The sequence below is a fragment of the Alexandromys fortis genome, unplaced genomic scaffold (genome assembly GCF_014885135.2).
Source record: "Alexandromys fortis isolate MF-2015 unplaced genomic scaffold, M_Fortis_MF-2015_v1.1 scaffold_71, whole genome shotgun sequence".
Taxonomy (NCBI): domain Eukaryota; kingdom Metazoa; phylum Chordata; class Mammalia; order Rodentia; family Cricetidae; genus Alexandromys; species Alexandromys fortis.
The window spans coordinates 2,496,683-2,508,940 of record NW_026067954.1 but is presented as its reverse complement, the minus strand read 5'-3'; the positions used below and the strand labels follow the sequence as shown (position 1 = coordinate 2,508,940).

Below are 12,258 nucleotides of genomic sequence, written 5' to 3'. Positions count from 1 at the left end.
GCATGGAAAAGCAGCAGGGGTAATGAGAAAACAAATGGCTTACTTCAGACCTGAGTGCTACTGTGCCAATCAAAAGGCAATGCCCCTACTGCAAGAACAGACAGGAAAGCAGGCAGAGTCTCTAACTGCTTCTGCTCTGACCTTCAGATGGAAACACGAGACAGGCCCCCAGGACACTGCCTCTGCTTCTCAAGGGAAGATCAACATTACCCTGAACAATTGCCTACACCTTCGTGGCCTGGAAAAGCTGCCTAGATGCTGCAGGTTAGCAACCTTTCTCACCCTTCGCAGGTCTATCAGCGATTTCCCTTCCCGGCCTGGCATGTGGGAATTGTTTATGGGTAATTAGTCACAGGGTATGAGACTGGTTGCTCCACTGCCTGGGAAAGTGCCAGATGCAGAGAGGAGGGAGGCCTGGGCTACCCCCACGCTGGCACCTCCAACCCCCAAAGAGAGGGATCTCAGAGCAGTGGATCCTGAAGAGCAGACTCCAGGGTGGCCACATCACTCTCCCCAGTCTTGGCTGACAGCAGAAGGCATTTGGCTTCCATGACATTATGTGTGCCATATGACTTTGGAAGAGCCAGTGAAGTAACCACCCATTCTCCATCTCTGGGTGAGTGAGCAGAGGAGAGTCACGGTCTTAGTGTGGCTTCTTCAGGCTATCATGTAGTTCTGTGGCATATCCACAACACAGGTTAGATCATGAGAGCCGTGTATTTTGTGTGTGTGTGTGTGTTCATAAGGGTGTATGCATGTGCGCAGATATACGCATAAGGGTCAGAGGTTAAAGGTGGGTGCCTCTCTTGATTGTTCTCCACCTTATTTCTTTTCTTAGTCCACTTAGACACATGGTCTCTGAACCTGGGCCTCACCCAATGGCGAGAGTGGCTGGCCACTGAGCTCCAGAGATCTGCCTGTCTCTGGTGCCTCTGCCCCCAGCAATGGGGTTACTGATGATACTTCTGATGCTGGGTTGCTGGAACTCTTGAGTAACATCTCCCCAGTCTCCACGAGAGCTATTCTTAGCTGGGAGAAGCAGTACTTTCTGCAATAGATCTGATTTCACACTGAAAGGTGAAGAGGCCCACACACTAGGTGAGATGACAGGTAATGCGTGCTAGCATGCTCTTCTGTATGAGTTAAACAAAGGACACCCTTTGTTTAAAGATTCATTTATTTATTATGTATATATTGTTCTGTCTGCATGTATGCCTGCATGCCAGAAGAGGGCACCAGATCTTATTCTAGATGGCTATGAGCCACCATGTGGTTGCTGGGAACTGAACTCAGGACCTCAGGTAGAGCAGTCAGTGCTCTTTACCTCTGAGCACTCTCCATTCCCTCAAAGAGGAAATTCTATCACATGTAAAATACAATACAGAACCTCAAGGATACAAGAAAATTGGCCAGTCACAAAGAGGACAGGTACCACCACATCATTATACTTAGATGAAGTATCTAGAGTTCACCCAAAGACAGTAGTATGTAGAAAGACTTAATGTCTTTTGGTCAAAGGGAGAAGCAGAGCGGGCAGCTGCAAGGGCTGGGCCAGGGATTGGAACGCAGCGCCACAGTGTGATGTTTGTCCCGTGAAGGCTCCTCTGTTAGAAGTTTGGTCCCAGACTGGCAGTGTTGGGAGGTATTGAAACAATGAGGCAAGCAGGGATAAGGGGGATTATGGAGAAGTTGTTAGGCCAATTGAGTTTGACCTTCAGGGGATGGTGGAACCTCAGCTACTCTCCTTCTTCTTATTGGACAATGCTCTTACTCCTTCCTACATAACCTCGTGTCGCGTTCAGCCTCGACCCGCAAGGATGACACGACCACCGGAGCTCTTCTCACTGCAGTTTATTCCAGGACTTGATTCACTTTCTCTCTCTCTTCCCCTCTCTCCTTTTTTCCTTCTCCTCTCTCCTCTCCTCTCTGGGCAAACCTCTCCCAGCCCTTAAGTAGGCATGGGCTGCCAACCCCGAACTGCCAGGTGGGCACTGCCCACAGGTTCACGCATATGCAGGCAGCTGATAATCATTGCGTGATCATAGCATAGGTAAGGCCTTAGCCATCTCAGGAGTTGATTATACATCTCCATCAGGTGTAACACCACTCAGCTCGCTACAACCTCGGGCTTTCAGACCAGAACTGCGATCAACATAAGGCCATCTGAAAACATAGTCTGCATGGAGAGTCTTGTTCATTCAGGCATTTTGTTGCAGTAACGGTGAAAGACCCTACAGACCCCCCCCCCCCAAACCTGCAGCTAGCCGGCTCTCATGAGAACATCCTGTTTGCTTGAGACCCTCAGGACCCTCTCAGGACCTGCAGCTAGCCACTCTCATGAGAACATCCCGTGTTTGCCTAGGGAAACAGGATACATGTGCCAAACTTAAAATATCAGCAGTTTACAAAAGAAACAATCCCCCCTATGAAGGACCCCAGCTTAACTGCTGTAACATCATTTTACAAGGCTCTTGACAAACAATTGTAAGTGCAGAGTGAGGTCAGGGTCTCTTGCTGCAAAGCAGGATATTTATGACAGGATGTCTGTCGCCATACCATTTATGCCCCCTGCCCCATTCTAATCAGACCACTGTAATTTGCTTTTTGGCTGCCCTCTTTCCTATAAAAAGACCTTCCCCCAGTCTGCAGGCGCGCAAGTCCTCCGAAAGACTTTGTCACCCGCAGGTACCTGTGTTTACCCAATAAACCTCTTGCTATTTGCATCCGAGTGGCCTGTTCCTTGGCTTTGGGGGAGTCTCCTCTCGAGGGAAGTCCTCTCCAAGGGTCTTTCAACGGGAGACAGACTAAAACAGCCAACTGTCTTGAGTGCTTTTAGTTTGACATGATTAAAGGAATTCTTGAGATGTAAGAACAGCTACACTTAATGCCACTGAACTGTATAGCCGAAATAATAAAGACAGTAAATATTTTGTCACCATATTTTGCCACAATACAATGGCAGAAAAGATGAAGAATAAGACTGAGAAGCCCATTTTGTAGCTCTAGGTAGCCCATCACCCAGATCTGAGATGCCTCCCCCAAGCCTGGTCCTGCTGACTCCATGTTTTCAAGCCAGGCTGAATTCCTTTCTGTCAGCCTCCTGTTTGGGTCTTCAGGGTGCAGGAGCTTTGGTTGAGGCTGTACCAGGTTGACTGCACATACCATGGCTCAGGGGGGCGCTACACCCTGCTGCTCTCCAGCAGCCTGAGGAGGGCATCACTGGTATCACTGGTGACATTACCTGGATGGGTAGCCGGCTGCGCTGATCCGAATGGTTTCCAACACTCCGCAGGCTCTGAGCTGCTGCACGGCTCTCTTTGGGTCGAAGCTGCCAAGTAAATACACACCGTGAAGGGAATGCTGGCAGGTGAGAGAGCAAGAGAGAGGGAAAGCACGCTGTTCCTGCAGCACATGAGACACCTGCGGCCACCAGCTACAGATGGCCACACACAAGGTCGGGGTGAAGCTCGGAGGAAGGGCGGAGGAGCCACGCTAGCTGTCTCAAGACTGTGCACACCCTTAATCCCATCTTCTTCTTTGCCCACGTGCCTCCCTGAGGTCTGCACACCTGTCCACTCTCCAGAGTTTGCCCCTGAGCACTCCCTCCACACAGACTGTCTAAGGGCCTGTGTGCAACGTGAGGAGGCGGGAGAAGAGGACAGGGCTCAGTGGTGGACACCGCAAGGCATGCTGTGAGTCCCATGGGGAAGCAGGTGCTGAAGGGAGCTCTGGGGAAAGACAGCAGGGGATCAGGACAGCCAGAACTCTTATTGAGAACCAAACTGACCCAGGATTAGTCACTGTTTAGAATTTGCTGAGACTACTGTCCCACTCAGAGAAGTGATGGTGAGCACACATGTCCTTTCTTTCTACCGGTGGCTCAGCTGAAGCCAAGGGCTATGCTTCTTTCGTTCCTTGTACTCTGGAGATAAAAGAACAAGACTGAGGACCTATGAGGCCCACAGCCTTGGAGAGCACAGTGCCTTTGACCAAAACCCTGGTGAGGCTGCAGGCGGCTGGCTGGCCCTGGGAGATGAAGACAGGTGGGACCTGCATCAGTCCACAGGACAAAGTCCTGGTAGGCCATCGGCCACTCTCCCTGACACTCTGGTGCTCTCTTATGGCTGCACAGCCCACCTGGATTCTGGAAATCCAAGATGGAGGTGGCCTAGGGACTGCCACCCACATTCCTTTTCTCTGTAAGAACGACTATCTGTTTACTCATCTTTGTGTGACCTGCCCTTGGCCTGGCTCATATCACTCTCTCATGCTTGTTTGCCACACAAGCCTCCCTTGTGAGTCATCAGACTGGCAAATGGTGCCTCTGAGCTTGCATAGCTTCAGTAGGCATCTTCCTGGAGACTGATGACGCTAAGCTGTTACTGGGTATCAGGCATGCTCAAGTCCGTGTAGGTCCTAGGTCTGAGAATACACGTACTCTCCTTCAGGCCCATTCTTGTTTCTACCTTCTCATCCTCACTTGCTCCACCTCCAACCCGGCTACTCTAATTCTCTTCCTGTTTACGCCAGCTCTAAATGGGAGGGCTCAGGTCACTAGTGACATTATGTGTACAAGGGACAACTCAGCATTGAATTTTACGTGGTCTTGATGAGAGTGGTTACTTGATAACTTAATTCCTCTTGCAAGGACCAAAGCTCTACAGTGTAAGAGGCTTAGAAGACAAAAGGAAACACCGAGCACCTCCCTGGAACCTACCCTTTCCCAGGCCATGCCCCAACGTGCTTTTGTCCACTTTGATATGCAGCCCGGTTCTGGGATCTGGCCCTTGATTTTCGGCATGAGGGCTGCTCACAATCCTGGGAAAGCCCTCAGGGGGCAACACTGTTCCTCCTCACTCTAAGGCAGTCAGCCGGAATAGATGCTCTGGATAAATGCAGGACTTTTGTCCCAGGGCTCTGTACCCAACCACTACAACCCCATTCTCTATGCTACCAGCTAGAACTCATAGAGGTTGCCTGCTTCTGGCTCCCAAGCACTGGGATCAATGGTGTAAGTCACTATTGCTCGGCTCCTTCTTCCTTTTTAAAAAGGGCCATTCTTTTTCTCGGCAGCTCACACCTTTCCTCACTCTTGTCCATTCTGTATAACACTTTTTGACAATTATGCACCCCAGCTCTGAGACCGGGCCCTGCCGTGGTGACCAGAGCATGGCTTGCGGAGTGAGGATACCTCATATCCCAAGGCAGAGTGAGGATACCTCATATCCCAAGGCAGAGTGAGGATACCTCATATCCCAAGGCAGCACGGTGATATTCTGGGGGAACTGTAGGGTGGGGGCAGTCTCTCATGGGCCCTACACACCATGCCTGGAGCTGGTCTCATCAGAAAATAATTTTTGAGAGGGCTGGGCTCAGCACGGAGCTCACTTGGGAAGTGATTGACCGGCCAGCAGAAGGCTGAGCTGGCCCTGTTCCCACTGATCCTGAAGCAGGATAAGGAGGCTGGGGTGGCTACACCCAGAAGCACTTACTGGAAGGGGAGCTTTTCGTCATTGGGCTTGATGCATCGCACGTAGTGTGGCGTTGTGGCGTTCAGAGTCTCCATTAGGAGATTTAGGGAAGTACGGAACTGCAGGGACAAAACCAGACCTTAGTCATATTTAACAGTCTGTTCAATGCACTGTGAAGAAACACTAGCATGCCAGTGACTGCTCTGCCCATGGTGGCAGCAGAAATCACCATTATTGTGACGATTAATTCAAAAGGACAGAGAAAGGAAGACATTCAGTGACCGACACTTGTAATTTGCTGAGCAAAATTGAGTCCTTCGATAGTAGGGCTCTTTAAAATAAATGGGTGAGGGGCTACTCCATAATGTGCCCAAGTCCTACTGATAGGGGTGTCAAGAGATAAAACATGAGTGCTAAGAGACAAGAGATCTGCCTGTTGTATGTTAGAAGCCTGATGTCTCTAAATATGGGGAACGCGGTTGTACTGCCTGTACCCAAACAAGCGGGAAATGGTGGGGTTTACATAAAATGTCCCAAATCGACAAATCCAGTAGGTGGGATTACCAGGGCCTTCTCTTTGGAGACATACAAGAAAGTGAGCTCTTCAGTTGGATGTTCCCTGGTTTATTTAAGCCCCCTCTTCCCATTCTATCTGGAGACCTTTAGTGGGACCCTGCTTCTTGTCCCCATCTTTCTTCTGCTGGTTCCTTCCATGCCAGCCCTGCTACACAAGCCACAGGCCTGGGACTAGGACTGACCTGGTAGCCCACGGATTTCTTATGCTCCTTGTTGGAGACCTTCACAGGGGGTCTGGAGGAGCGAATGTTGATCTTTGAAGCTGATCGATTCTTAGCTGTGCTGGTGGCAGGAACAGAGTCCTTGTCATCATGGAACAAGTCAGCCACTAGTGGGAACTAGACACAATCACAGGAAGAAGGGTGCAAAGGAGATCTCTTATAGTTTAATGTTGTTCATATTCTTCCAAAACAGTTAATAGGTATTTCTGAGAAATAAAAACACGCATCCACACAAAAATTGTGCACCTGTGTTTGTAGCAGGTTAGCAACTCAAATGACCACCATGTGATGAATGAATAAAGAGTGATATATTAATATAATGGAATATTATTCAAAAAGGAATGAAGTCCTCACACATGCTACAACGTAGCACAGATGATGCTACATGGGAAAAGCTACATATAAAAGAAAACAGAGACATGAGTCTGTTTAGTCAAAGTTTCTGGACATCAGAAAGTGCCCTACCGGGTGCCCAAGAGGGACAGGAGTGGCAGCTAATGAGTGCAGTTTTTCATTTTTGAGTGGTGAGAATATTCTTGAATTTGTAGCATGGTTACACAACTTGGTTAGCTTACTAAAAACCACTGAAGTTCACATTTCGAAAGGGTAGGTTTTACGGTATGTAGCGAGTGATACCTCAGTCTTGAAAAGGGTTGGAAAAGGTTGTTTTCCCCAGCAGTGTTATTAAGTGTTCATCTACAAAGGCAGTTTCCTTGCGGTGTACTGAGAGGTTGAGATGGGTATTACATCTAAATGTCACTGTTTTCTAACACTTATTGCTGGATCTTGTACCATTACTTGGCCCAAGTCCTGGGTTTTCCATCAGCACAGTGGGGTGGAGACTGTATCTACTATAGAAGATGGTTACCAGGACCCTGTTATGTGGCCCCTGTGTTATGGTGACAAGGTGCTAATGGCACACAGAGAGTTTGTTCATCAAGACCCTCATCTTGATGAGGACACATGGGCCCTCATTCCTTGAGAACATCAATGCTGGCCTAGCACTATGAAGTCTCCAGTACACACCTGACAGTGGAGAGAGAAATGAATGTGGGACGTCTCCTTTGTCAGTCCTGGCACACTGAATCTTAATGGAAAAAAGGCCAAAGGGCAATGCCTCAGATTCTGGGTTCCTCTAATCCACTCTGCAAGCCCTCCCTTTAAAGGTCACTTAAATGCATGAATCCCCCTCCTTTACCATGTCTGGATGCTCTGGGCTAGCACATCGGATCCCATCCCTTTGCAGAAGATACTGTGGTACGGTCATCAAGTAGCTTCCCCTGATCTTCCCGATCATGAACATCATGTTCCTGGTCCACCCTTCCACCTTTGCTCACTGTGCTCATCCTCCCTCAAAAATCCTACCTTCCGTTCTGCATGTCGTAAAGCCTGTCTCTCTGGGATCAGTTCTGCATCCCTTGTACTTTCTCCCAATACACCCTACCCACTCCTGTGTATCTCATAGACCTAGTCTATAGCACATAGAAGCCATCTTGGCCTATGATGGGCCTAGAGCCCTAATGTTACTGAGCCCACGGTGTCCTTGCTGCTCCCAACACAGGGATTAAGGCAATATGATATTACCCATGTAAGCACTTTACACGCCAGTGCTGTGCTTTCACAGAGTCTGCATCTGCTACTCATCTTGTTGCTAGGAGAAAACACCCCGACAACGCAACTCCATGAGAAAGCATTCGTTCAGGCTCTCAGTTTAAGCGTTTAGTCCGTCATGGCAGGGAAGCCACTGAAGGAGGAGCTTGAGGTAGGTGGTCGTGTTACATTTACAGTCAAGATACAGAATGGCAAAGGCTGGAATTCTCCTTTCTATTCAGTTCAGGATACAAGCCTGGTAAGCATGGAGCTGCCCACGTCAACTAACCCCGCAAAGGTAAGCCCTTGCTGGCATGCCCAGAGACTGACCTAATCAATATAATCCTTCACGGGCAAGCTCAGGAGCTTGTCAGCTTGGTAATTCTAGACCCTGTCAAGTTGACATTCAATATTAACCACAACACAGTCCTAGATGCCCATGAAACTCAGGCAACATGCCTGGACATTGCATTAGAGTCTGCAGGAGGTCCTAGCTCATCTCAGCCTTGGTAGTCACACGCTTGACAATGCAGTCACGTATGTGATAGTATCCAAATAAAGCAGCAAGATGGTGCTGGTGGCACACAAGAGCTGAACTTGAGTGTCGGGATCAGGTGACACATCTCATCCAAAGCAGGCGGTACAACCCTTTTAGATAAGTATCTTGAGTGGCCGGCTGAGGTGACTGGGGCATACAGCAGGCTGGTGTCCATCTCATCCCCTTAGGGCTCCTTGCAACTCAACCATACCCAGAGTGGCATAAGACCACTGACCAAAAGTCACTCCCACACTGCACTGGGAGGTCCAGACACTGCACAGCAAGCATTCGCTAATCCCATGTGATGACCTCTGGCATTCTTTGTATAGTAACAAGACAGGCATAAATTCTGAAAAGTAAAGCACTGATTTTCACCAATCGCCAGGCCTGGCCATAAGTGTGAACTCCTGAGAGGATCAGCACAGGTGTGCCCACCTGCAGGTGCAAGGTTGTGATGGCTATTGTTCAAAACTAGTACTCAAGGCCCGTCTCTTATAGCAAGGATTTCAAATTAAAACAAAGGATATAAACAACTATTTTACCCTTAAGTGTTACAAGTTTATGTTTTAAAGTCAATTTTAGAGTCAAGAGTACTTATGTTTAAGTGTGTTTTATAATGCACACTCACCAGTAACTGTAGGCTATAAGCAACAAAATCATACACTGTGTGCCTGTGCATACCCTCCCGTGTGTGTGTGTGTGTGTGTGTGTGTGTGTGTGTGTGTTGGAATCAGCGTGCCTGTTTGTTCTTCTCTCATGCCCTTCCTTTCTCATAGAACCAGCCATGAAAAGCACTTTAACTTTCAGCTTTTAGCATAGTGGTCGGTGTGCCAATCATCTTTATAGTTCATGGGCCTAGGAAATCTAAAGGCACCAACCAATCTGGCCTGGGAGCTTCAGACGTACGGTGTATGTGTAGCACACAGGAGGCCCTGGGCTTGATTGCCAGCATCTCAAAAGGAAAATGAATGAGTCAATAATGTAAGATCAAAGACCACCTCTTGTGAACAGCTCAAGTACATTCTTCCGGGCACATCATGGCCGTCACAGACAGATGACAATTAGCACTAGAGAATGCAATCACATTCCTTAGCAGAACTCTCCAAGTCCTGGACCAGGACCTGGAAATACCCAAAATATGCAGGTCCTTCAGTGACATAATTATAGATTATTTCAAGTTTTACCTGCCAACAGGTGGCAATTCTGCATCTTTGCAATGGCTCTTCCTTCTCTTCACATATCACATTTCAAAGTCATAAATACTGTCTCAGAGGGGAAAGAACTGAGCTGATTGTCTGAGAAATATATTGATATGTCACTATCACAGTAGCGTTACTTTTACTAGGTATTAAATTCTATGTGCTATCATAGAAATGAAACCAACCCTTCCTGAGTCCCAGATATTCAACCCGTGCTATGCTAGGGGCTGGTAACACAAATGTGAACAGAATCAAAACTTTCTACACGCTGAGGAGTTCGTGGTCCAGCATGGAAGGTGAACACAAACACTTATTGATTACCCACAGGATTGAAAGGAAGATGACAGAAAGATGTCCTAAAGGAAATGAGAAAATGACAAAGCTGGATAAACCAGAGGTCTGTGATGACGAAGCCAGGAATGGGTTGGTTCTCTTGGGGGGGTGGGAGGGGAGGGTTCTAACTTGCTTTCTGTTGCCATGATAAACGTTATGCCAAAAGCAGTTCAGAGGGGGAAAGGGTTTATTTGAGCTTACAGGTAGAATGTCAGCTTACTGTAGTCCATCATTGAGGAAAGCCGAGGCAGTAGCTTGGGGACAAGAAATTAGGCAGCAGGAAGCAGACTAAAGCACATGGGGGATTGCTGCTCACTGACTTGCTCCTTTTCACTTGCCTAGCTGTTTTCTTCTCCAGCCCAGATCCACCCGACTAGAGATGCCCATAGCACCATGCTGGGTAAGTGGGATATGTGATGGGTAGAAAAGGATGTCTCAGGGGCAAGGACCTGCAGGGATGGAGCTCAGTACATCCAGGGAACTGTTAAAAACATGAAGTCAGTACAGGTACAGTGTGTTGGAGAGGGAAGCAAGAGGGACCAGGTGGTGAAGGATTTTTATTTATTTATTTTGGATTTTTTTTAATTTTTATTTTTTACATTTATTTTATTTTATTTTATTTTTTGAGGCAGGGTTTCTCTGTAGCTTTGGAGCCTATCCTGGAACTAGCTCTTATAGACTAAGCTGGCCTTGAACTCACAGAGATCTGCCTGCCTCTGCCTCCTGAGTACTGGGATTAAAGGTGTGAGCCACCACCGCCCGGCTAGGATTTTTATTTTTAATCCCAAGAGTAATATGATATTTAAGGGAACAAGTCAAAACAGGTGGTAAACAGTACTTAGACTGTACCATTCAAGCTTCCTCCTATGTGGTCCAAGTACCAACCACATCCCATTCTACAGGTGAGGAAACCTGAGGCTTAGGGCCCAAGACCACAGAGCTAGTGTGAAAAACTAGATAACAGGAGTACCTACTCACCAACATGCACTGCTCACAGAAGGGCAGCAGCTACCTGAGCTCTTTGAGGAAAGACCATTGCCTGTAGCTCAGCTTTGAAGATGCTGTAGCCATGACCAAGGAGATGCTGTGCCCATTCTAGGTGGAACCAAGGTCAGCAGAGTCTCTAAACTTGCAGACCTCTGAGAGGCAGTGCAACATGGCAGGAGGAGTGCTGAACTAGGGTCTGAAGCCTCTGTGGCGCATTCTTTACCGTCCTTTGCTCATATGTGAAAACACAGAACACAAGCCTGACAGAACCCTCTAACTTATCCCCTGTACTCTCAGGTCTTCTCACCCCAATCCCTCCCTGTTCACTGCTTCTTGGAAGTTCAAGTCTCTCTGCTGCTGTGGTCCCTCCTCACTCAGTTTTTCCTCCTGCCTCTTGTGCACCACAAGCCATCCTGGTATCCACAGACACTGTCTTCCTTTCCGTTCCTCCTCAGACATGTCTCAGGAGGCTGCCTTGGGCCTCCTCCTACACTGCTGAGATGAATCTTCAGAGACCATCTGGAGCCCTCCTTGCAAAGGCCAGGGTTATGTTATAAGTGGTGTGGCTTCCTTTTTAGAGGTCTTTTCAGAGACATAGCAGTTCTACTACCTGCTAATCTTTTTTGCTTTTCAGTTCTCCAGGACTCTCCACTGGTCCAGCTTCTGACCCCTCCGCCCTCTGCACTGCTGTCTGCCAGATCCCCACTGGGTTATCTAACAGGCATTCCTTGCAGACTCCTTCAAGCCTGACTCTCCAGTCTGGAGCCCTCCCATCACCATGATCCCAGTTCCAACTGTCTACTTTGCACCTTCCTTCCTCTGACAGCATCCTCACCCACTGACTGCTGAAACTGAGGGCAGGGACCACGCCATCTCATCCAAGTCTCAGGTTCTGTCACAGCCCAGTGTCTGCCCTCTCCTTGTATGAATCAGAATGTGGCTGCCCTCCTTAAGCACCACCTAGGCTCTTTTGTGAACCACGATTCAGACAGATTTTACCTACAGTCCAAGCTCTCTCTAAATGTAACCCTTACCCAGAAGTCCCTTGTTTAAAATGTGTGGGTCCTAACTTTCCTGCAACAGAAAGTCACCACAATATGCTGAGAACATAGGGACAGCAGGGACAGAAGGCCAAGAGGAACCCTTATATAATCCTGGATTGTAGGCAACAGCAAAAGAGCCAGGCAGAAAATGCCTGGCAAGACCCCTCTCCACCCATCTCCCAGGAGACACTTTACTTGGGGACGCCCCAAATAGAAACAAACCTGAAATCCCAACAAAATTCCAACTTGACAAAGGACTCAAAGAACAAAATTCCCGCACTGCTGGGCGAGGCAAAGAAG

General features: G+C 48.2%; 1 protein-coding gene across 2 annotated transcripts in view; it reads right to left on the bottom strand.

Annotated features, from left to right (window-relative positions):
• Positions 1-12,258, bottom strand: part of Myo5b (myosin VB) — a 270,878-nt gene that overhangs the window by 65,307 nt on the left and 193,313 nt on the right. For both annotated transcript variants that reach the window (XM_050151609.1, XM_050151610.1), the window contains exons 15-17: positions 6,230-6,385; positions 5,493-5,590; positions 3,242-3,328 (exon numbers count right to left, since the gene is read on the bottom strand). In XM_050151609.1, the coding sequence (XP_050007566.1) occupies positions 3,242-3,328; positions 5,493-5,590; positions 6,230-6,385 (341 nt within the window). The remainder of the gene's footprint in view (positions 1-3,241; positions 3,329-5,492; positions 5,591-6,229; positions 6,386-12,258) is intronic.